This window comes from Plectropomus leopardus, chromosome 22, assembly GCF_026936395.1.
Source record: "Plectropomus leopardus strain MGB_pleo_1.0 chromosome 22, ASM2693639v1, whole genome shotgun sequence".
Taxonomy (NCBI): domain Eukaryota; kingdom Metazoa; phylum Chordata; class Actinopteri; order Perciformes; family Serranidae; genus Plectropomus; species Plectropomus leopardus.
The window spans coordinates 12,696,768-12,720,192 of record NC_142197.1 but is presented as its reverse complement, the minus strand read 5'-3'; the positions used below and the strand labels follow the sequence as shown (position 1 = coordinate 12,720,192).

The window sequence follows — 23,425 nt, the reverse complement described above, 5'->3', positions numbered from 1 at the left end:
TGAAAGGAGGTTTCAAGTTTTCTTTCACCCTTTTAAACCTGAGCAAATTGTCTCAATTTGTTTGGAATAAAAAATATGGGAAGAAGGGAACAAGCAACTTAAGAAGAAACGACCCCAAAATTTACATGAAATTTAGAAAAAAATAAATAGATAAAGTACAAGGAAATTACCTGCAAAAAAGCAAACAATAAAATGACATGAAAAAATACTTAAAATATATAAATCTGAGATCATTCTAAATATAGTTTTCTGTAAAAAAAAAAAAAAAAAAAGAAAGAAAAAAGCTTATTTTTTGCAATTTGTAGGACATTTCTTGTCAAGTTGCCCATTGCATTTTCACCCATGTTTTCAAATGAAATGAAACCAATTTGCTCAGGATCCAAAAGTTTAAATACTCTGAAAGGTGTCTGAATGCAGTATAAGAAAAGTGGTGATGATCCAGGTTTCAAAGGGTTAGTACAGCATGATGTTCATTTTACGGTCCCATGTAGGGCAATAAAAAAAATGGGCAGTAAAGCAGGATTTGCTTTAGGGTGTGGCTATCTTGTGATAGATTAGTCACTTCCGTGGTGGCGTCCTCTGGTTCTTAGTCAGATCCATCCTGAAAAAAACAAGACAGTGAAAGCTAAAATGCCAAATTCAAGGCTTTTAAACAGAAGTCCACAGACCAGTGGGTGATGTCACGGTGGCTATGTCCACTTTTTGTATATAGTTTACTTTTTATATGTTCAGATAAATAAACAAGTATCAGTTTAAAAACATGTTCATAGTCCTGCTGAAAAAAGGTCATTGCATTGTCAGTCTCTTAAATTTAGCACTTTCACACATATTTGTATCCAGATTAAAATAGATTCCTGTTTTCAAAGAGGTAAAATAAGTTTAATCTCTGTTTGTCTCAGTGTTCCAGTGCTTTTTTGGCATGTGTGCAATGTCAGCCTCTAACCACGCAGAAACCAGAATGCCTGTCAGCGACTGCCCGTCTTTTTTGTGTGTTTTTTCATGCGCACATACATATTTGTGTGGGTATTTAGGACATATCTTTTTAAAGCTGGAATTGTCTGACAGTAATCCACTTTGGTTGTGTAAGCTTTCATCTTTAATTGAAGCATTATCCGTGTTTTTGCATCTTATCAGGCTATTGTCCTACTCGCAGTGCTTTGCTCTGGAATAATTTATTCCCTCATGGATGGTTTTCAGTGCCCTGCAATAATACTATTACTGTGGAATACATTCAAAACACTTTAGAGTGCATCTAAGCTTCAATAACGCGATGCTTCAGGTGAGATATGAGATGCACAGTAGGGCAGCTTTTTGTGTGTTTTAGCTTGTGTCTCTCTGTGAAGTGACTTTCAGTTATTGTGTCAGACAAAGAGGCCACTTGAACAGGATTCATGGCTGTTGGAAATCTGTAATGAGGTCGAACCCGCTGCTCTCAGCATAATTTTGTACACATAATCTTGCGTTGTTGACTGACATGCCGTCTTGTGTGCGATTTCTTTGTCCTGCAGTTACCTGAAGCGTTTCAAGGTGATGAAAATCAAGGTCCTGCGTTCGTGGTGCAGACAGATCCTCAAAGGCCTTCACTTCCTGCACACCAGAGCCCCGCCCATCATTCACAGGGACCTGAAGTGCGACAATATCTTCATCACGGGGCCCACGGGCTCAGTAAAGATAGGGGACCTGGGTTTGGCCACGCTAAAGAGAGCCTCTTTTGCCAAGAGTGTCATAGGTAGGAAAAAGCACATACAGTACAAGGCCACTGACGACACAAATTCCTTATCTCTTGCATGCACACACATACACACATGTCTGTAGTCAGACATAAAGCTGTATACAAGAATGAAATGTTTGGATCTGTGAAGCTGGAAAAGATGAAACAACTGACGTAATTTATGTGAGTTTGCCATAACAATAAGCGCTTTCCATGCATTTCCATGCACGCTGTCTCATTTTATAGGCATAGAAATGAACACAGACACATTGTGTAACACTGCGCACGCCTACTGTAGATTAATTTTACTGCTTCTAAAATATCTGGTTGTAAAAGCAAACCGCAGGTATTTTGAAATGTGAAATACACACCACTCAGTCTGCTATTAAGCTAGGATTAAGCTGTCTGGAGATGTGATGGCTGTGTACACACACAAAACACAGCCTGCATAATACACACTTAAACCCAAGTCGAGTAAAAAGTGCCTGCTGTGCTCCCTATAACGACTTGGCTGCTATTCAGTTGTACATTTAACCACAGATATTCTGGTATTCGTTCACGTTTGCGAACAAGTACATTATTATGCATATTCTCATGTGCTTGAGGCAAAAATGATATGCTTTGTGAATCTCACAGCTGCTCTGTAGTAATTAGGCTGGCCTCAAGTATTTGGACACTTTCAGAAATCCACAGACACACACACACATTCTTGTGGACTCACACATGCATAGATGTACGCAAACACAACAAGGCTAGTATGTGGAACCAGTGAGCGGGTTTTTAATTTAAAATTTCATGCTGTGTTTAGGATTTTTTATGATTTCAGCCCTTTTCTCATCATAAACTATTTAAGTTAAGGAATATCTTTTGCAGTTTTCAACCTAGCCCTTATTTTCCAATGTTTTTATGTCTAAATGACTAATAGAAGCAACATATTTTGAAATTGCAAACATCCTAAAATGACTGTATGACTTGAAGCAATCTGAGAGGTCTCCGACTAATGATTTGAATCTCCGATTTTAAAGGGGCAGCCCTAGAGCCAGCATATTTTCACATCTACCTGGGTGAATTTAAGGTTTCCGTTCAGTAAAAGTGCTTGTTTTTACCATTGACAGGCTGAAGTTGTTAATGTCCTCCCGATTGCCATACACCGTTTGTCCTCTGGGGTCATTCTGACCCCGCCCTATAAATTGTCAGTCAATTCTGTGTTACACTTTTAATCTTCCTTCAGTCCATTCAACCCATTACCACACGTTTCCTTTCGTTTTGGAATTTAGAGCCAATAGACCTTGTTTACGTAAGTTTAAAAAATAAATTTTGATAGCAAAAGATTTCATTTGGGGTCAGATTGACCCCAAGGACAACACGAGGGTTTAAGTGTCTCACATTATGGACAGGATCCCGACAGAGATGGACCTTTTTGTTGAAGAGTGAGATCCTTTGTGTTTAACCAGCCTGTTTCATGGCTGCCGGCTGTAACCCTGTCTCTTAATATTAGACCCATTTTATAAATTGTTGTTCCTTGTTGGAAAATAACGAACTGACCCTTTACAAACTGAGCCAGTTTGTTTTTAGCTCTGACTGAGAGCTCTAAATTCATAGCACAATGTAATAGTTTGTTGCTTTTCCTCTCCTTTTCACCAGGAACCCCAGAGTTTATGGCTCCAGAGATGTATGAGGAGAAGTATGATGAATCCGTCGATGTCTACGCCTTCGGGATGTGTATGCTGGAGATGGCTACCTCAGAGTACCCCTACTCCGAGTGTCAAAACGCTGCCCAGATCTACAGGCGGGTTACTAGCGTGAGTCTGCATTTCCTCTACCATACATTTTGAATGCCTCTGCTTTGAATGACTGCGGAGGCAACAGGTTGTGAAATTCATGTGTTGAATCTGACAACCTTGTTTGTCTCTAATTGTCAACCTCCTCTGCGCGGCTCTCTCTCTGCCACTCCTCCCATACTTGTTTACTGACTGTATTAACAAGTTTGGCATGAGCTGCGGTAGATCCAGTCATATGACTGTGTTTTTGCACTTATTAGCCTCTCACTTATTCCCTCCCTCCTTGCCTCTCTCCCTTGCAAAAGAAGGTAAACATTAGCACTAAGGGATGATTTTTTTTTCTTTTACGGCTGCATTTCTTTCTCCACCACTAGAGAGCAATACCAAGCAAGCCATTGCATAAAAGGTTACACAAATGAAAGACCTCAAAACCCTTCGAGAATGTTGTTGTGTTGGCATTGAGCAAGGCACTTCAACCCTCTGAGTTTTCTCTGAGAGAAAATAAAAGCAGGGAAATACAGTCATGTATGAGGCAAAATGTCATGAATAAAAAAATGGCAGACAAAACACTCATGCATCAGCTCATTAGATTTTAAATGCATTCACTTTTCATTCAGTTTTAGTTTTATAACATTTGACAGTTGGCTGGAAACACTGTGGAAAAAAAAGAGAGCGACAGAGACCAAAACACAGACGGAGCGGACAACAGATGCAATCAGAGGCTGTTTTAAGTTGAGTGCTGCTGAGGTCATCACCCCAACACAGACACACACGCACACACACACACACACACACACACACACGCGCACACACACACACACACACACACGCGCACACACACACACACACACACACACACACAGGCAGGCAGATGAGAGCTGTCTCCCTCCTTTCCTCACGGGACTGAGTTCAGCTTTGTGTAGGCTGACAGTGATGTTAATGGATCAGAGGAGTTTACTAGAAATCTCTCTTTCGCTCTCTAATGCCTCTATTATTGCTCTCTGCTTCTATCTGTCTTATTACATCTTTTCTTTCAGCTCTGTTGGAAACATAAAATGATTCTCATGTTGCCAAAGCACCAGTGAAAATCAGAAAAGATGCTCAAACATGTGTGGGCACATTTTATCAACATAATTAGATACATTTTTGCAAGAACATTGATTTCCAGCGAAAGAATGATTACCATTTTTATTCCAATTTATTTTTCTAGTAATACTACAGGAATGCGGCACTGTTTATATCTTATGGATGAGTGAAACATCCCCCTCAGCTAAAACAAGTGCTTCTGTTATCTCTGCTGAAATCTAACATTAAAATTTAATGGCAACTTTAGACACACACTGGCAGCAGTTTCCTTTCACGTGTAAACCAAAAATAAAAACTAGTGTGTTCCATTTTCTCTTTCACTTACAGTATTTTGGATAATGAAAGAAAGATAAAGGATGCAATAGCATTTTTGAATGTGTCTTGACAAGTGTTACTTTTTCAGGTTTTGTTACTTTATTTAAAGGTCCAGTGTGTAAGATTTAGGGGGATCCAGTGGTATCTAGTGGTAAGGATTGCAGAATGCAACAAACTGAAATTTCTCTATTTGTTTAGAAGGTTTTTACCAGGAGCTGAATAATTTGCAGAGGTCTCTTCCTCTCCAAAACAAATGGACATGGTGATTTAACTGGTAAAAACATTGAAAAAAGCACGATGGACTCTGTAGACGGGGACCTGCTCCATATGTGGATATACAATAACTTTTTTTACCACTAGTCCTCTTATTTTTGGTTTATGTGAACATACAAAAACAAAATACACTACCAAATGAAAATAAAGACCTTTCGAGCATGAAAAAATTTAATAAAAATAGAATGATCAAATAAATTGGTGCAAGAAAAAAAAGGGGGAAATAATTAAATAAATAAAAAATAAATAAAATAAGATAAGGGAAAAGGCAAACAAAAAAATATGTTCTGTAAACAAGGATATTGGATCAAAACATGTGAAACGGCTTATTTTAAGGTAACGCAAACTCAATAGCTCTTATTTTCAGGAGATTATACACTAATGTATATTTATATTATATTTAATATTATATATATGTCTCTAAATTCTGCATATTGGACCTTTGAATTTTTGTGGCTATTCTTAAATGCTATAAGGTGTCTTTAATTTCAGTTTAAATTTCCAGTTCATTAATGGAATTGATAAAATCCTTTCAGTGCCCATCCATATTATCTGACCAGCAAATTTAAATTGAATGGATTTTGGTTAAGATTGCCCCCCTGCCTCTAAACTCCACTGTGAGAAAAGAATCAGGCTTTTTGTCTTCTATTATTCTCTAAATCTCTCAATTAAATTAAAGAAGCTTCATGCACAGAATAAATTCATACAGAACATTTTAATCCATGTGTCCATTTGTCCCTCCCTCCCTCTTTCTGTTTCCTCCCCTCACTCACAAAATTGAAATCACACTGTCACTCTGATGGAACCATATTCGATTATCGTTGTAACCTCGGCCTCTGTTTGTGTGTATGTGAAGAGTAATTTAATAACAGTAATCTCATACATCCAAGAGGCGTCATGCCTCTCAGATCGTTTTATCCAGTCAACCAGGCACTGACTTAAACAACCAACTTCAGTTGTCTCTATTTGTTATTGTCACACACAATACACACAACCTTGTGACAACCCCAGGGTGCCCCAGTCACCTGCTTTCTTTCATTTTACTGCCTAATCCGTCCTCACAGCTTTCCAACCTCCGTTTCTCACAAAGCTGGAAACCTCAGTTAACCCATTATGTGTTCAATTGCAACTTTACAGCATAATATAATACATTTAAATACACTTCTGGGACACACACAGACTCTGTTGTGTTGTGATTTACAGTTTAGCAAATGACCGAAACAAGGCTTATTGTCTCTTTTTACCAGCAGTAATTGTGGATGTGCTATTAAGCATATTAAGACAGTTAACAGTTGACAGGTCCCTAACAGGATGTGCCTTTTAAATAAAATGGAGTTTGGCAGAAATTCCTATTTATTTTATCGTGCATTTTTACCAGCTAAATTTCAGTTTGAATTAGAAACCTGCCTTTTGTTTTTGTTTTTTATTTGACCTAAAAAAAAAAGATATTGTGTGCAGTTGTTTCCAAATTGGTTGTTTTGTCTGTTTGATGAATCTGTTATGGAGATAATTAAAAAGGCAGAAAAAGAGAAAAACACTTTTTTAGAATAAAATTATATGTTTTTTCTTCTTGTAAATTAATTATTTAATAATTTTTTAATAATTAAAAAAAAATAATAATTTAATATTATTTCATTTTTACAATTCAGGCCTTCGAAAAAATACGTAAATAGATAACTAAATAAATGTATGGAAAACACAGTTTTGTTGTGTCTCTGTCATTGTAGGTAGTTCCTATCACGCTGATGTTTGTTCAAGCGTTCAAGTTTGGTTTTAATTAGTTACTTGATGCTATAAAAGTGTGTGTGAAGTCATGATTGATAGTTGTGATATACTCATGATTGAGTCAGGCGGTTGTATGGGCAGTACATCCGCTACTGCGGCCAAATGACGTTACCAGCACAGAGTGGCAGCGGGTGTAACCAGGATATGTTGGCTTAATTTTTGTACAGTGGGAGATAGTGGAAATCATCTTTATACAGTCTATGGTCAAAACCCAAAAAGGTTTGGAACGACTGGCCTTACTTTGGCAACAAAGAGAAAATACACATCAATGACCATTTTTACCAACATATTTTTATCACATTAATATTTCATTCTTGCATTTTTTTTCACTATCATAATGTGCACACTTTTTAATTTTGCATGATTATAAAGTAGGGCCGTCTGAGAGCTCAGGGCTTGTGGGGATATCGTTATAACACCTTGACCTACGATGTTGTTGACGCACTTCATGGTTCTTCTCCTTCTGGAACATTCCTGACCTCCAATCAGCCTTGTTAAACTGAAATCTTGCTTTCTCCATCTCTCTCTTTCTCCTTCATCCTCCCTTCTTCTGTCAGACTTAATACCATTACTTCCTCCATCAGTCCTAACTTTGTTTGGCTGTGGAATCAAACGAGTGTGAGTGTGTGTGTGTGTGTGTGTGTGTGTGTGTGTGTGCGTGCAAGAAAGAGAGAGACTGAGGGAGAAAGATGGGGGGGTTGTTGCGTAATGGTGAACTGGGGGGTTGCAGGAGAGAAACTGGGGCCAAGAAAGTGAAGAAAGAAAGGAGGAAGGGAGGACAGAGCTGGAGGACAGGAGCAGACGTAGGTGGCCATTTGCTGGCATCAAGCAGTCAGTGTGTCTGTCTGAGAAGCAGTCAGTTAGCTGACTAGTTTAGACTGGAGACTACTTCTCAAGAAAACCGTCAGTCAAACAAGTCTCAAGTCTATTTGTGTCAGAACTTTCCAGGTATGTTAAAACTTTATTTAACAAATCCTTTGTTTTTATGTCTGTCACCTTTTTTTGTTTGTTTTTTTTGGCTTCCTTGTGTTTGTCTTGCATTTTCAAGAGTTTTGAAAGTTTTTATTGCTGACAATCTGTGTTCATCTTTATGAGACTTTATTTGGTTTACTATGTGTAATTCGATGAAACAGACTTCTGTCAGACAAAATTTTGTAAAAGCATGTTACCTGATTTTGATACAGTTCTATTATCTGCCAGATTTTACACTTTACAAGCAAATGCATTTAATTTACAGAGTTTGTTGACATATACACTGTAGCATCCTCCATACAGGCATATAGCAGATGCAGAGATAGAAGTATTTTCTGGAGCATGTGATTTTATTTTGCTAACTTTTTAATTCATTCAGGATTTAGCTTCCGCTGCCTTTTGACTTTGCTTCAGTCTCTATTTTGTTTCCCCATTGTTTGAAAGAATGGGTTGGTCATTAAAATGCCTTCTGGTGAGCCATGTAGCCAAACTTCTGAATAGTCTACCTCAGGGGTGTTAAACATGTGGCCCGTGGGCCAGAGCTTGCCAACCACAGGGTCCATTCCAGCCCTCTGGATGATTTTGCAAAGTATGAAATTTCAAAGAAGTCGGTAATATTAGAGCCTGGCAGATTTTTTTTCTGAAAAACTAGAAAGTAAATACCATTATATTGTAAGGAAATTGTCTATATTCTTTATTTTTTTTGGGTTGCTGGAAATAAACATTAAATAGATAAATCCTGACATTTCAGTTGAGGACATCTCTTACTATATACAGACAGAAAAATCAACCATTTTTATCGTGTAAATTCAGAAATATTCCAAAGTAAAAGTCACACATTTCTTGCCTGAGATGACTTCAAATCTGAAAATCGAGGCACAAAAAAAAAAAAAAAATGCAATATCAAGACAATGACTGAAATATTTGAATTCAGGACATCTCAAACGACACCCATACTGTAAGTTAAGCATTTTTTACTGTATCAAACTGTAAAATATCTGACGGTTTTACTGGTCCAGCTCACTTCACATTTAATTGGGCTGTATATGTCCCCCGAACTAAATTGAGTTTGACACTCCTGGTCTACCTAAAGATCCAGTGGGCCTTTAGAGGCTCCTTGTAGTTACTAAGTGCTGAAAAAGGCAACCCTACCCTCTCATCAAGCACTGAAACTCTGCATTGCCATGTGCTGCATCATTCTGATATTATAAGTTGTCTTATAGCCGTTTTCTTTTTTGTCTCTGCATTTTCAGTGTTACTTATTCACAATATTATCCATCAGACGCGTCATTTGTTGGTGCCAAACTTAGGAATGGGTCCCTGCTGATCCCTTTTCATTAGTGTTATTCATCAAACAGGCTTAAGTTTTCTTAATTGTCTCTGAACAGCTGTGATTCATTTTAAATTCCTTAGAGAATATCTGTGTTTATGTGGGAATTAACCCTCGGCAGCCTCTCTTAGAGCAGGACCTCTGTCTGTCAAATGTTAAACCTTAATACGGCGCTGTAACACAAACTGCTCTATTTGCATGGCTCATCAATTTGAACTACAGAGTGGGTATTTCACAGATGTAATTCCATTTAATTTAATTAGGAACAGTTAATCCTGCAAAATTTAATAGGAACTTAGCAGTTAAAGCTGGGATAGGCAGTTTTCTGGAAAAGGCAAAAAAGGAATTTGAGCCTCCTCCTGCAGCTCTCCCCTCTCTGTCCTAAGCCCCTCCCACAAGGTGACCACATGCACATGCACATGCACATGCATCATATTCCTCATTCCCACCACATTTAGCAGATGCACACAGGTTTCGTTGAGTATTTGTGTTGAACAGCCAACTCTGATTTGACTGGTGTAATTCTTAGTCAGGTACGGCCCTAAAAGATAACAGCCTGAGGTAAATTTCTCCTGTACATTTGTTCTCCCCCAAACTCCAAAAAGTTTATCAACTCTTTAGTGTGTGTGTGTGTGTGTGTGTGTGTGTGTGTGTGTGTGTGTGTGTGTGTGTGTGTGTTTTGGCACTCCTTGTCTTTCCCTAAAATGCTCCTTGTCTTCATTGCTCTTCTCTTTGTGTGTGCAGGGAGTGAAGCCTGGCAGTTTTGATAAGGTAGCCATTCCTGAGGTGAAGGAAATTATAGAGGGCTGCATCCGAACAAACAAGGATGAGAGGTGAGACACACACACACACACACACACACACACACACACACACACACACACACACACACACACACACACACACACACACACACAGTGCATTATAGAGAAATGGTGGCATGGAATTAATTGCAGTTTTTTTAATTTCTGAAATCAATACAATATGTTTTCACAAAAAGTTAAGATTGTATTTATTCACACAAGAAATAGTGTAGAACACTATTTGTGTTGTATACTTTTTGATGGTCTTGAAGATATGAAATTGACTTTGAGGTATAAATCTATTTTTTTTTCTTTTGATTTAGTTGATGGTTTCTAGGTATTTTCTTTTTTATCAGCTGCTGAGGAGAGAGATTATTATAGTCATAGAGTATAGCTGCTGTATGTATTAGACAGTCGTTTAGTCTGTGTTGATTGTTGTGTGTTGTATCGGTGCTGTAATATGTTTTGTCAAACTGTAAGTATGAATGCTATGTTATGTGTATTTGTGTAATCTTGTACATGAAATATTGTAAATAAGAATAATGGAGACCCCAGGAAGAGTTGCTACTGTTTAAAACAGAAGCTAATGGGGATCTTAATAAACAAACAAACAAACAAACAAACAAACAAACAGACTATCCGAAGCAAAACTCAGTATTGTTGATTTTAGTTTTATCTTTGGGTTTATGTGTGTTATGGGGACTCTGTGTTATAACTTTGTGAGATTTGAAGACAGTGTTTGCACCTGCAATTAAAAAAGATGACATTATCACCACCACACCCAGTAATGTTTTGATGGCAAATTCACCCTTTTCTCTAAATCCTGTCATGATTCACAGCGTCTTGGTCAGAAATAAGAAGTCCTCTGTTTGCTCTCTGCTCATGCTGTGTGTCTCCACTGTACCCTCCTGTCTACTGCTTTAGAAACTTAACTAAAGCCTCTCCCTCTCTTGCACTCTATGTCTTTCTTCACATTCTTTGTGAAGAATAGTCATGTGATTGTGGTCTGTCATCCAGTTTTATTTTTTGACACAATGACACAATGTGAAATAAATTTGGAAGACTATTCCTGGACGAAATGTCAACATGTTTCCTCACAGATAAATTGAATACCGTGTCTCTCCTGTTATTTTATCAGCTGGAGATCAGTTCACAAGGCATCCCTGGTCCTGAAAAAAGTGGTATCGAGTCATATGAAGATGTAAATTCTCACTTAATCTATGTGTCTTGTTCCTTTAGGTATGCTATAAAGATCCTGTTGAACCATGCGTTCTTCCAGGAGGACACGGGGGTCAGGGTTGAACTGGCAGAAGAGGATGATGGGGAAATGATTTCCATCAAACTCTGGCTAAGGATAGAAGACGTCAAGAAGCTCAAAGGTAAGGGCTAATTGTATTTTTTTCATCTAATTAAGATCCTTTACATATGGAAGACGTTGAAAAAAGAAATATTTTTTGTCACCTCTAAAGTCTTAGTCTTGGAAACACAAACTTTTAACAAGAGATCTCACAAGAGCCGGTACTTAAATACTAAGCTAATTCTGAAAATGTGAATTGGGGTCAACAGATTATTGGCCTGGCGGATTAATTGGGCTGATATTTGGCATTTTGCAGATTGTCTGTATCTGTATTTTTATTTTAATGATCACTAATAAAATTGGTTAATTAAAAAGTGCAAAGAAAGTGTCAGCATGGCAGAAACTTTTACTTTTTGAAAGCTTAGGGATCTTTTTTTATTTATTCATTTTTCTTAAAATTTTCACTTGACTTTGTAAAAAAGGAAAAGTTGTTAGACACATTCTGTATAGTATGTTGTACTTTTCTGGTTGGACTGCTAAAGGCAATAAAACAAACTTTTGTTTGTTATTTTCAAAAATATTGGCAGACACATTTTCATTTTTATTGTAAATGCATATTGGTTCTAAGTATCAGTTATCTGTATCAGCCCTGGAAAAAACAACATCGATTGACCCCTGCTCGTTTTTCAGTACTGTAGGTACCATGAATGCAATTTCTTCAGACCTGACTTTGTATTCAAAGCTGAATTTAAATTGAATTTATGTTTAAGTAAATGGTATACATTGTTTTATTTTTGTTTTTTTTACTGTGGTATCGAATTGGGCACTGAAAATGGAATTTTCTCGTATTGATATTAACTGCTAAATTTCTGGTATCATGACATACTTTTGATCATATTTGTTATAATATTACAGCTATAAGTAGTTTTTTTAGCACCTGAAAAAGGCTTTTTAAAATTCAAAATTATTTTGATGAAAAACCATTGCAGCAAATATTTAAGTTCCTCCCAAGAAAACAAAGGGGCAGCTGCCTCACCTGCCATTTGTAACATCTCTGCAGGCAAATACAAAGACAACGAAGCCATCGAGTTCTCCTTTGACCTGAACAAGGATGTCACTGAAGATGTGGCCCAAGAAATGGTACGTACAATGCAGGAGAGGAACTGGTGGATTTAGACAAGAGAGAGTAATATTGAATGGAAAGATGTATGTGGTGAAGAAGAGATGAAAATAGAAGGATCAATGAATGAAATGAAAAATCAAAGTGTTGGAGCTTTTGGGGCCTGTTTGTTAAAAAGAGTGTGTTTGTGACTTAACTCCCCAGGTTGAGTCTGGCTATGTGGCCGAGGCTGACCATAAGACCATGGCCAAGGCTATCAAGGACCGTGTGTCTCTGATCCGGAGGAAAAGAGAGCAGAGACGGCTGGTACGAGAGGAACAGGAGAAGAGAAAACTAGAGACTGAGCAACAACAGCAGCTACAGCAGCAACAACAACAACAACAACAACAACAGCAACAACAACAACAACAACAGCAACAACAACAGCAGCAGCAGCAGCAGCAGCAACAGGAGACACACAAACCTTCACACACACAGGTCTGTTAAATAGTAAGCTAGCTAGCATAGTTTGAGAAATACTAAAGTCTCAGCACCATTTCCACCCAGCAGGCTAAGTCCACATGGTCCTTTAGCAGTTGCAGAACTTAGTATTTTAACGTGGACTTGACCTTTATTTGTGTTTGTTTATCTGCAGGCTGAAGCAGAGGAGACTGAAGTGGAGCAACAGCAGCTTCACTATCAGCAGACCGGCATCTCACACACATGTAAGACAAACTGCAAATAGTAGATATCGACTCTCGATATCACGGCATCATCACATTCTGTACAAATCTTAGATTATTTCCATGGCATGCTTACTGTATGTAAAACCTTTATTATAGTCGCTAAAAAAAAAAGTTAATAGCTTAAAAAAGCCAACATGCACCCAACACAGTTTTTTTTTACCTGCGTGTTATTATAGCCTATAGAGCAACCAATCATCTCTGTCTTTTTCCCAGCAAAAAACATAATTCTGTCAATCAAATACAAAGTTCTGACTGTGTCAAAGTACTTTTTTTGTAAATAATAACCTGATTGTGAGCTTCTTTTCAGGTCATTACTTTCAGATGTAATTTATTCAACTCAGATGTATGAGAGTAAGGAGAGACGAGACAAAAGGTGACCCTGCTGATGTCCTAACACATTTATTTCTGTCTCTCTCTCAGCTGAAGGAGGTCTGGACAGCGGCCAGGGTTCCTCGGTTTTTTCCTCAGACTCCCCCCACCTGGGTCAGCTGACCATGTCTTACAGCTGCCCCCCCTCCTCCCACCCTCCTTCCCAGCCCCAAACCCCCTACCCCTCCACCCCCTCTGCAAACCCACAGCAGCACCCAGGCTACGCCCAGCCGCCGCAGCCAATGGTGAGTGGTGATGTCATTCAAATGAGATATTAAGCATGATTAGGTTTCATTATGAGTTCATGTTCAACACATCTGTGAGCAGTCTGGTGCTCACAGGTGTGCTGATAATGACTGGTCAGTTTGAAGTGAGCACTGTGTTTTGGAGTGGGAGTGTGTAGGAATGAAGCTTGCAGTGTTTCTGAGTAGGATCAGAATTGCGGGTGTTTGTTGAACTTAATACACAAGAGCATGCAGTTGATGGGTTTTGATTTGAAGATGATCACCTCTGACCTGAAGAAGAGGAGTACTAGAAGGTATTTGATTTTTTTTCTTGACTATGGAGGCTGTAACTCACAGCGCTGTGCAAAGAGAAGCAACACAATCCGTCAGCCGATATTACAGACACTTAGAGAAGTTACACAATCTAATATTTAGTCAGTTTGTCTGTGATCCAATTAGTCAGTCTGTTCTTAACCAGCTAGTTGGTCCGCAGACCAATCGCTCAGTTAGTCAGTCAACAGCTTTCTTTCACAGTATGCCAGCTAACCATTCATTTTCTGTTTCATCTTAGAAGTGTGTAAGTGGCTCAGCCTGCTAGATGTCATGTATCTCTCCCTCCCACACTTCCCTCAGCCAGTTTTGCCCTCCTTCTCTCAATTCTCCTCGTTCTTTATGTTAAAATCCATATGTTTTACACACTCCCTCATTTATACATCTCGTTGTTGCATCTGTCATTTATTTACTTTCTATTGTTTTTATTTCTTATTTTGTATATTTCTTTGTTTTTGTATTTTTCAACTTGTTATACACATTGATAATTTAGCATATTTGTTTTAAACCATCAATCAACATGCTTTAGACTTCACTCATGCGGAAGCTTCATATTCAGAACAAATTCATGAATTCAAACTTTTACAACTAAAGCTTTTTTTTCACACGGTCACATGGTAACCGCCCTGACAACTGCCCACCTGCAGGAGTGTTTCCCCAAAAAGGAAAGCGTTTTTAAAAGCAACTGCTCAAGTTATGGTCCACAGTTGCAATGACAGGCCTGCGTTTATGTGAACACTGGCAAAAGCGCAAACTAGCTTATTGATGCATACTATTGCAAGCTGGAAATCATTGATAATTATGAAAGATTTCTACATATTGTTCTACAAATTTGAGCAATTTAGCAATTTCCCACGCCCAGAGCTGATGTTGGTTGTTCTTATAAGTTTCTCGCACTGTAACTCTGGGTATTTAGACACCAAAATCTGTGCGTGTTCATTTGGGCATCAGCAGCTTCATACCAGTATTGCCGTGTTAGAAATCGTTTCCCCTCCTTGAAAGAACTGGAGGCAGAAAGTTACCGTGCAGTGGTGTGAAACCTCCATAAGAGCTAGATTTCATCCAAAATTGTACGTGCAGACCTTAAGTATATTCAGTACAGCTGCTTTTTTTCCCCTCGGAAATTAGAAGTATGCCACCTTTGCTTTGTCCGTCTATTCATTACTATTAAAAGCGGATATATATCTTTAGAATGTTGACTAAGCGATGTTTTACCTTCTCTCTTATGGCCAAGGGTTTTACATCTTATATTTCCTCACTCATGCAGGGAATGTTTGCAGAGCATACCTGCTGTTTTAATCCTCAGTTGTTGACCTTTTAGCGGCAGATGAATCTAATTCCTATCTCAAGGGCACCTTTATATGAACCTACGTGCAGAGATGCGAGCATTTTTCATTTAATTTCCCACTTAAGACTTTCCTATCTGGTGATCTTTTAGGGGCATGTTCCAGTTAAGCAGCACCTACACTGACTGATACTGTTCAGCTGGATGGTCGTTCAGTTTGTCAGCTGATTGATTGAATTCTTTAATGATGGTTTGGACTTATTAAATGTCCTTTCTGTGTGGACAAACTGACTTACTTGGTTTATCAAATTAAATAATTACGTATATGTTGAATAACCATTCTCTCCTTTTATGTAATTTCTTTAATTTTTTTTTTGTTTAAATGCTTTGGGTTTTTCAATTTATTTTTGTCATTTTTCTGTTTCAGTTTGTGCTTAATGTGTGTTTAATGAATTTGTTCATAAGTTGATATGTAATTATTTTTGTTGTGCTATTAATAGTATGAAATAGGACATGTAAAGGAAATTTGTTGTTGGGAAAACTGAAACATTGCTCCTAAAAAAGTCACTGATGTAATGATCTTCCTATTGTGTTTTTCTCCATAGTAATCCTTAAATAATTAAGGAACTGTTATTTTTACTTGTTTGTGTTTTAAGTTCTAATTATGGAGAGTATTTTTTTTTTTTAGAAAATGTAAAACTGTGATTTAGTATCACTTTTTTCATCAAATAATTGATTTTGTTCTTTTATCCTTCACTTCACCTTTAAGTTTTTATACGTGGTCTTTTGGTTGTTTTATAATTGACTTCTGTTTTCTATGATTAGATCATTTTACGTGTGTTTTAATTTCTTATTGTTTGTTTTTCATGTTGGTCCAACCCTCCTCTATCACCCCTTCCCGGTCTACAGCCTGCGTTGCGCCGTCGTCGATGTCGTAGCATGTCTGTTTGCGTCCCCCCCTCCTCCTACTCCTTTTACCATGCTCCTCCGCCCCTGGCCGTCCCTCCAAAGCAGCCCTCCACCCCTCCTCCAGACCTGTCCTCCTCATCCTCCTTCACCACCACCTCCCCCTGCATGCCTCTCGCAGCTGAGAGGGACACATTTGCTGGGCGCCTCTCCAAGGCCCTGGAGACGGTCCTACCCCTTCACTCTGCCTCCTCTCTGCCCAGGGCGAGGCAGCGGAGGGCCAGCCTACCTGCCCTGTTCTCCACCCCTGTAGGTTTACAAGCTTAATCCCCCCAGGGGCCACAGTGGTGGTGACAACTGGAGATGAAAAGAGAGAGAAAGATGAGGGATATGGGCCACACTGGTGTCTGGATGTAGATAAAAAAATGTTTTTGTTGTTGTGTTTTCAGAAGAGTGCCCATTGTCCTTATATATGAAAACCTGTGACATCATTGCTTTCTCAGTGCTGGATGTTACAGTGAATGAAGGATGAATCAGCTTGAATTACTCATGCAGTTTTCTTGTCACTGATTTGTACAACTAGCCGAATGAGAAATGCGTAAACAGCCACATGAGATGAGAAAATTGAATTTATTTTTACTAAGTTAATTGAAAATGCATTATCAGATGCACACTTGTAAACAAATCTTGAACTAGTTTAAATTGCCTGAGCTGAGCCAATACTGTAAGTTGTCATACATCAGTTATCTAATATTAGGTCAGTAGCAAAATCCCACATCTGTATTCTTAATTTAAGGCATTTAACTGGGCCATTTTTCCTGAGTAAGTAGATTAGTATGACCTCAATATTTTAAACTTAGTTTACTTTCAGACACTTCTGTGAGTCTGTCATTTGACCCATCCACCTCTCTTTAACTCTCTCTTTCTCCCTGTGTTAGACCACCACATGTTCATATTGAATACAGAGTGACTGGCTTTACCTTTACCTTTTTTCTATGATACAAATGTCTAATATCATGGGCATCTGCTATTGGGAAAACAGTGATCATTTTAAAGTACAACATGTTTGCCATCATACATTTTTGTTGTTTTTTTGTCCAAAATGTGATTGAAAAACTGAGAAAGACTGAAATGGCTTCATGGGATAGTACACCAATTTCTGTGATATTTTTCCTTTTTGCTGTAGAGTTACAGAAGCCTTCTGGTCTTTCTAATCTTAAAAGGACAGTTCAACCAAATTAAAAATCTCTTTTCTTCTCTTTCCTCTGACGCTATTTATCAGTCTTGATTGTTTTTGTGTGAGTTACCAAGAGTCGGAGGTATAGATTTTTGGAGTGAACTGTCGCTTTAAGGCATTTGGGGCATTGTATGTCCCAATTAGGCAGCCGACAGTAAAGAAATGATAAAATATGAGCAGAGAAAGAGATGGCGAATGACATACAACTAAAGTTTGGTTTATGGTCGACTCCTTAACTCCTAGGCCACCAGGGTGCAACAATTAAGTATTTTTACTTTACAGACGCTAAACTTTACAAGTAATAATACCCAGCCTCTTTAGATCAACATTTAGCAAAAATAATCTCTGCAATGAAGCCAGTTTTCCCGAGTGCAGATGCGTAAGGATATTATTGAGCTCAGAGCCTATATTTGGCATTTCTTCTCTTTGTATTCTACTATAAACTACCCCACTGCATGTCTCCCACTTTTCCTGTTTTGTCTTTGGGTTGTCTGCTTGTGTCCGTGCTATACCGCTCTGTCACTTGGCCTAGCTGCTGTTTTGTGTCTTAACATTACCTCTTCACTTGATCACACCACTCCTTTTTGCAGCTATTTGATATTTTCTGTCCTATATTAACCATGTAATTTTGTTTCTAGTGTGAAGAGAAAATATATGTCCCTTTTTTCTCTTGGCATTGTTTTGAAATGGTGCTCTTTAATACACTGTTTTCTCCATTTCATGTGGGCCTCTGCTATGGTTCTCTCTCTCGTTCTCTCTCATTCTTAAATCCATTGTATCTTATTGTCGCAGCAGCATTCAATGCCGCACCCCTACAGTGGAGGAGGGAGCACAGGAGGAGGAGGAGCAGGAGGGAGCGTTCCCCTCCAAACTCTCCCAGACCCCCCTACTATGTTCTTCCCCTCCATCCCTGAGCGCCCCATTTCCTTCTCGCCTCCTCCCACTGGGCCTCCTAAAGCCTACAACACTCAGAGACGCAAGAGCACGTCCATTCTCGAAGCACACACCAGACACTTCCAGCCTGCCTACCCTCGCTATGGGAGCAGCCTGCATCCTTTTTCTGGGATGGAGGGCGTTGAGACCCCCTCTCTCTTCATGGTGAATCCCGGTTTTGCAGCAGCTGCTCAAAGACTTGGTGTCGGGGAGCCACTGCATCTCCAAGGACAATCTGACCCAAGTTTGTACGGCTATAAAGACATGAGAGCTGAGCACGAGGAAGCAGTAAGGAGATTAAGTCTAAATCAAGCTGCCTTATTGGACCATTATGAAGCAATGGCGTATGGAGGATACCCAATGACTGCACACCAGCTTGGCCACTTGAGTTTCCATCAGCAGAGGCAAGCAGCAGCTGCAGCCGCAAGTTTAGGTTTTGATCCCGGTCCTCCACCTCAACCAGGATTCTTGCACACACACCTCATTCAAAGAATGAGTGCACACAGCCCAATCCCACCCATGAGTGCACCCACTGGTGGCTCCTCTTCATCATCTGATGGATGCTATCCTCCACAACAGCATATGTCCTCTTCTGCTTTCCCAATCTCTGCACCTCCGGTAATGGCTGAAGCCCCACCACAAACTGGAGGTGTCTTTGAGTTCCATTTAGCTGCAGCTGCCGCCGCTGCAGCTGCTGCTGGAGACCCAAACCTCCTGGCATCTAGACTTTACCGAGCCCGAAGGAGCTCCATGGACCTTCCTCTAGAGGACAACACTGGAACTGCATCAGGTGGTTCAGGCACGTATAGCCGTCTCCAGCCGGTGACAGAAGAGCTGTATGCATACGTCAGTCCTGAGCTCCCTTTACCTCCAGGAAGTCTTCTTCTCCACCACATAAGTGCAGTCACAAAAGACAGAAGCCCAGAACCTTCTAGTGACTCTATGGCGTCCTCTGACACCGGGGAGTTCCAGTCACCTCCTCCTCCACCTCTCGCCCCCCCCTTTGACTCCTCAGCTGCTCAATCCATCCCTCAGTCATCCTCAGCTGCGCTCTACGATTCAGCTGGAGGGGCGTTCCCCATAGATCCCCAGGGACACCCACCCTCCATGCAGAGCTTCCTCCCCACCACTCCATCCGCTGAGCTTGGGGGAGCTTCATCGACCCAGCTGGAGTCTCTGATCCAGGGTGCCTGGGCTCGGCATGGAGGGGTGGTACCGGCCCAACCTGATATGACATACCATGAGTCATTACTGGCCATGCAGGCTGCTAACCCCACTCTGGTACTGAATTTAGACCTTAAAAACACCCTTACATCCCTGGGTCAATTACTAGTTGAAATTAGTTGCTTTTTTTTTTTTTTTTTTAGCAAGAAGATCCACAACCAGCTCTTGATATAATTGCCATATTGTGGCACTCCATGCCCTTTCTTTCTTTTTTGACTGCAAATTGTCAACATCTCAAACATCGAGACTTTCATATATACTGCCATAGACCTTATAATTCGCAATCCTGTGCCCATAATCATTTATCAGTAATCGTAAAACTAAAGTGAATCCTTCCATGAAAAGCAGCCAAATTAATTTAATATAGTAATTTGACCCAGAGGTGATTATACCAATCCCTGTTGTTGTTTTTTTTTGTTTTTGGTTTTTTTACCCTACCAACCCAGGAGCCCCAGCTGATGCCTACCTGTCATCATGTAGTCTTTGGTTGTGATTTTAATCCCCTCAAGTCATATCGACACTTCAGGGAGAGTCTCATGGTCTGCCCTCAAAATGTTTCACATTATTCATTCATTGATTAGAGACAAAAAAAAAATCTGTATGTCAAGAGGGTAGCTTTAAGGGCCAAGTCCACGAAAGCGTTTTTTCTTGAGGCCAGCTTGAATTTTATTTCTTTGTAAGTCTTTGCGAACACCAACAGCCTATTCTGCGCTGAACCCTGCATGTATGGTTTTCTGTTTTTGTTATTGAAGCATTGAGTTAAAAAATGTGCAACTCTTAGTACCTCTTTACCCAGTTTTTTAGTCACATTGGCGGAGGGACAAAAACCGTGAAGACCTACCATCATGTCTTACATGTATAAGTGCCAAAGTACAACAACAATGGAGGAGAAATATGTTAATATATTGCATATATATTAATATATGCTTCCTTTTATGAGCCCGCACTGTGGGTCCGTCCTCTCTCCCCACGTGCTTTAGCCGTCCCTTGATCTAGAGCAAGTGCTCTAGCATTTTTACTTCCACAGATGTTCTGTATCATAGCAACAAGACGCAACATCTCTGCTAAAAAGCACCTCAGAAGCACTCTCAAGCAATCCCAGCTGGATGTTTTGTAAGGAGTTCCTGGCATTTTCAGCAGGTTAAAAAAACTCTTTGGTGGACATGGTGCCTTTGTTAGCACCACTTATAGACGAGGGCATGACTCAGAGCACACCTGGGCACAACCAAGACCGAAAACATTTGATTTCAAGTTCCACTCAGTAGTATGAGTTGAGTAATAATTAATTTAGAAGCTTTTAGAAGGCAGTCTTTGAGACAAACTCTGGTGTACAAGCTTTATAAGTCGTCTAAGCCCCCTCCTTTCTGTGTTTATGTTGCGTATTTGATTTGTCTATATCAGTAAGTAAAATTTTGTCTGTATGTTCATATATGAATGTATATGAGAAATGTGTGTTTGCAGGAGTATACTGTATGTATGGTATACTTGAATTTTTGCTCGTACAAATCCAAAGTCCGTTTGGTCCTAAGAACACATGTACTACCTCAAATGGTGAGCATTGTGTATATTAATCTTTAAAATAGTAGCTATATATTCTATAAACCTGCACATGGAATATTATGTAAAAAAATAAGTATGTATGATAAGGGTGAGAGACTTTGTTGATTTGTATGGACAAACACACAGAAACATACAACAAAACCAAGGGGGCTTAGACAAACCTCGCAATGTAACCACGCAGATAGACGTTTCATTTGTATATTTTAGATTCTTTCTGTTGTTTTGTGTTGCAGTTGCTAAATATCTCGGCTCTCAGTCAGTTCTTTTTTGTACCATTTTGTGTTCTTAATTTCGTGTTCAGACTGGAAATCAAATTCTTCCGCAAAGGTCCAGTTGTCACTGATATTATCAGTGTAACCTTCTACATTTTTTTTTTTTTTTTAACTTTGAACCACTTACAATCACTTGCTTTTTTCTTACATCTTCTATCTTCTCTGTTTTTTGTTGTTTCATGTCATTTATGTTAATTTTTCTATTTCTTTTTTATACATTTTACTTATTAGATATCTGTGCTGTGAATTTATTGTCTTTACGTGACTGCCAATGATTGTAGGAAAAGGTAGGTTGCAGTGTGTCTAGTGCAGCATATTTGTGTAAGCTCTTGCCACACTATGTGAGGGTGGGCTTCGTGAAAAGTAGAAAGTTGCTAAAAGCCTTCCAAGAGTTCAGTTGTCTGTGTGCTGCTGTCCTTAAGTGTCGTTGATTATTGGAAGGATTCAGGAAGGAAAAGCGCAGCTCTGTTAAGCTCAATGCTCCCTGGGAATGTAGCAGGATTAAAAGTCAATAATTCCAAAAGTTAACTGGAAATGGAAAAGACCTAGGCACACAAAATAGGCAGATTTTTTTCTTTTTCCTTTAAACAACCTGCACACAGTGCTGGTACAGAAAAAGTCACCGAGCAGGCCTCCGCTCACACGGTGATTCTTTGCTTGAGAAATTGCCATAGCAACCACAGGTGAAGGAACAATTGATTCATTACTACTAGCTTTGGTACCTTCAAAACTGCTGAATGTACATCGTTTTGAACACATGGTTTCAATTAAGTATTGAAGTACTAGTACAACTTTATGTTGTACTGTACCTCGGTCCTGATGCAGTAGATCTGAAGATGATATTTAGGACGTTTTAGGAAAAACGGCGGTGAGTTATTTCGTGTTTGGTGTCAGTATTCCAGCTTTTACTGTGTGCTTTGTTTACTTGTTATCACTACCAATCACTTAGAGTCTGACCTGCATGTAAACTCCTGTACTTACACCCTGCCTAACCCCAGTACTGTGCCTGTAGTGTCACACTACGCACTTTGTATATGCATACAGTTGGTGTTTGTGTGCATATATCTGTTGCCATATAGAGTGATGTACTCGTGTTGTTTGTGTGCATGTGTGCATACACAAGAAGGAGATGTAGATTAAACACTGATCAATAGAGGACAGCAGAAGTACCTTGCGTTTGCACTCATGCACCGTTTTTGAATTACAAGCTACAAACAAGTTCTGATTATTTCTTGTTTTTCCATTCCTGTCCTTCACCCTATTACATTCTACAACTTCCTCTCTGTCCATCTTTCCATCTCTTAATCTGTTCCTCAGCAGCAGGTTCAGGCTCCCACCCCTCAGCCTACTCCGGGACCCCCTCTGGTTCCTGCCACCACCCAGCCTGCTCCCCCTGGGACCTCCCAACAGGTGAGACAACTAGAAAAACAACATTTGCAACCTGAAAAGTCAATTTTTATACATCCAGACTTCTCTTCTCTCTTTGCATCACTTTTCTCCCACTTTTAATACCACATCCCCTTGATGTCAAAACCCCATAAAGATAAAATGCAAAAATAGCTCCACCCTATTTTTTGTGCTTATACAGCAATAACTCAGCTTTCTCTTTGAAGTTGTTGCCTTTGCTTGAAGGTAACCACTCCCACAGAGCTGGCACTTTGCCTGCAGTAATACCACAGTCTTTTGGAAGACCTGTGTTTGCCCCCAGCACAAACCACCACCATGAACTAATTGCAGCCCTAAACTGATTTGATTGAGCATGAAATTGGATGTTAATCGGAGATCAAATGTTTTTTTGTCAGAAAAAGAAGGAATGTTTGAAGTTTCCTGATTTGAACCAGCAAAAACAGCTGGTTCCCAATAATAATCATGTTTACATAACAGTCC

The 23,425-nt window shown here is 39.4% G+C and overlaps 1 protein-coding gene across 15 annotated transcripts in view; it reads left to right on the top strand.

Moving 5' to 3' along the window:
• wnk1b (WNK lysine deficient protein kinase 1b) overlaps positions 1–23,425 on the top strand; it is a 116,649-nt gene that overhangs the window by 61,440 nt on the left and 31,784 nt on the right. For 10 of the 15 annotated variants that reach the window (XM_088072886.1, XM_088072883.1, XM_088072887.1 and 7 more), the window contains exons 4-13: positions 1,509–1,729; positions 3,356–3,513; positions 9,998–10,086; positions 11,296–11,435; positions 12,414–12,493; positions 12,678–12,950; positions 13,108–13,177; positions 13,619–13,812; positions 18,342–19,763; positions 22,856–22,948. In XM_088072886.1, coding sequence (XP_087929012.1) covers positions 1,509–1,729; positions 3,356–3,513; positions 9,998–10,086; positions 11,296–11,435; positions 12,414–12,493; positions 12,678–12,950; positions 13,108–13,177; positions 13,619–13,812; positions 18,342–19,763; positions 22,856–22,948 — 2,740 coding nt within the window. Of the gene's footprint in view, positions 1–1,508; positions 1,730–3,355; positions 3,514–9,997; positions 10,087–11,295; positions 11,436–12,413; positions 12,494–12,677; positions 12,951–13,107; positions 13,178–13,618; positions 13,813–16,315; positions 16,622–18,341; positions 19,764–22,855; positions 22,949–23,425 lie in introns of all 15 variants that reach the window. The other 5 variants (XM_088072891.1, XM_088072879.1, XM_088072880.1 and 2 more) reach the window with 5 other exon arrangements.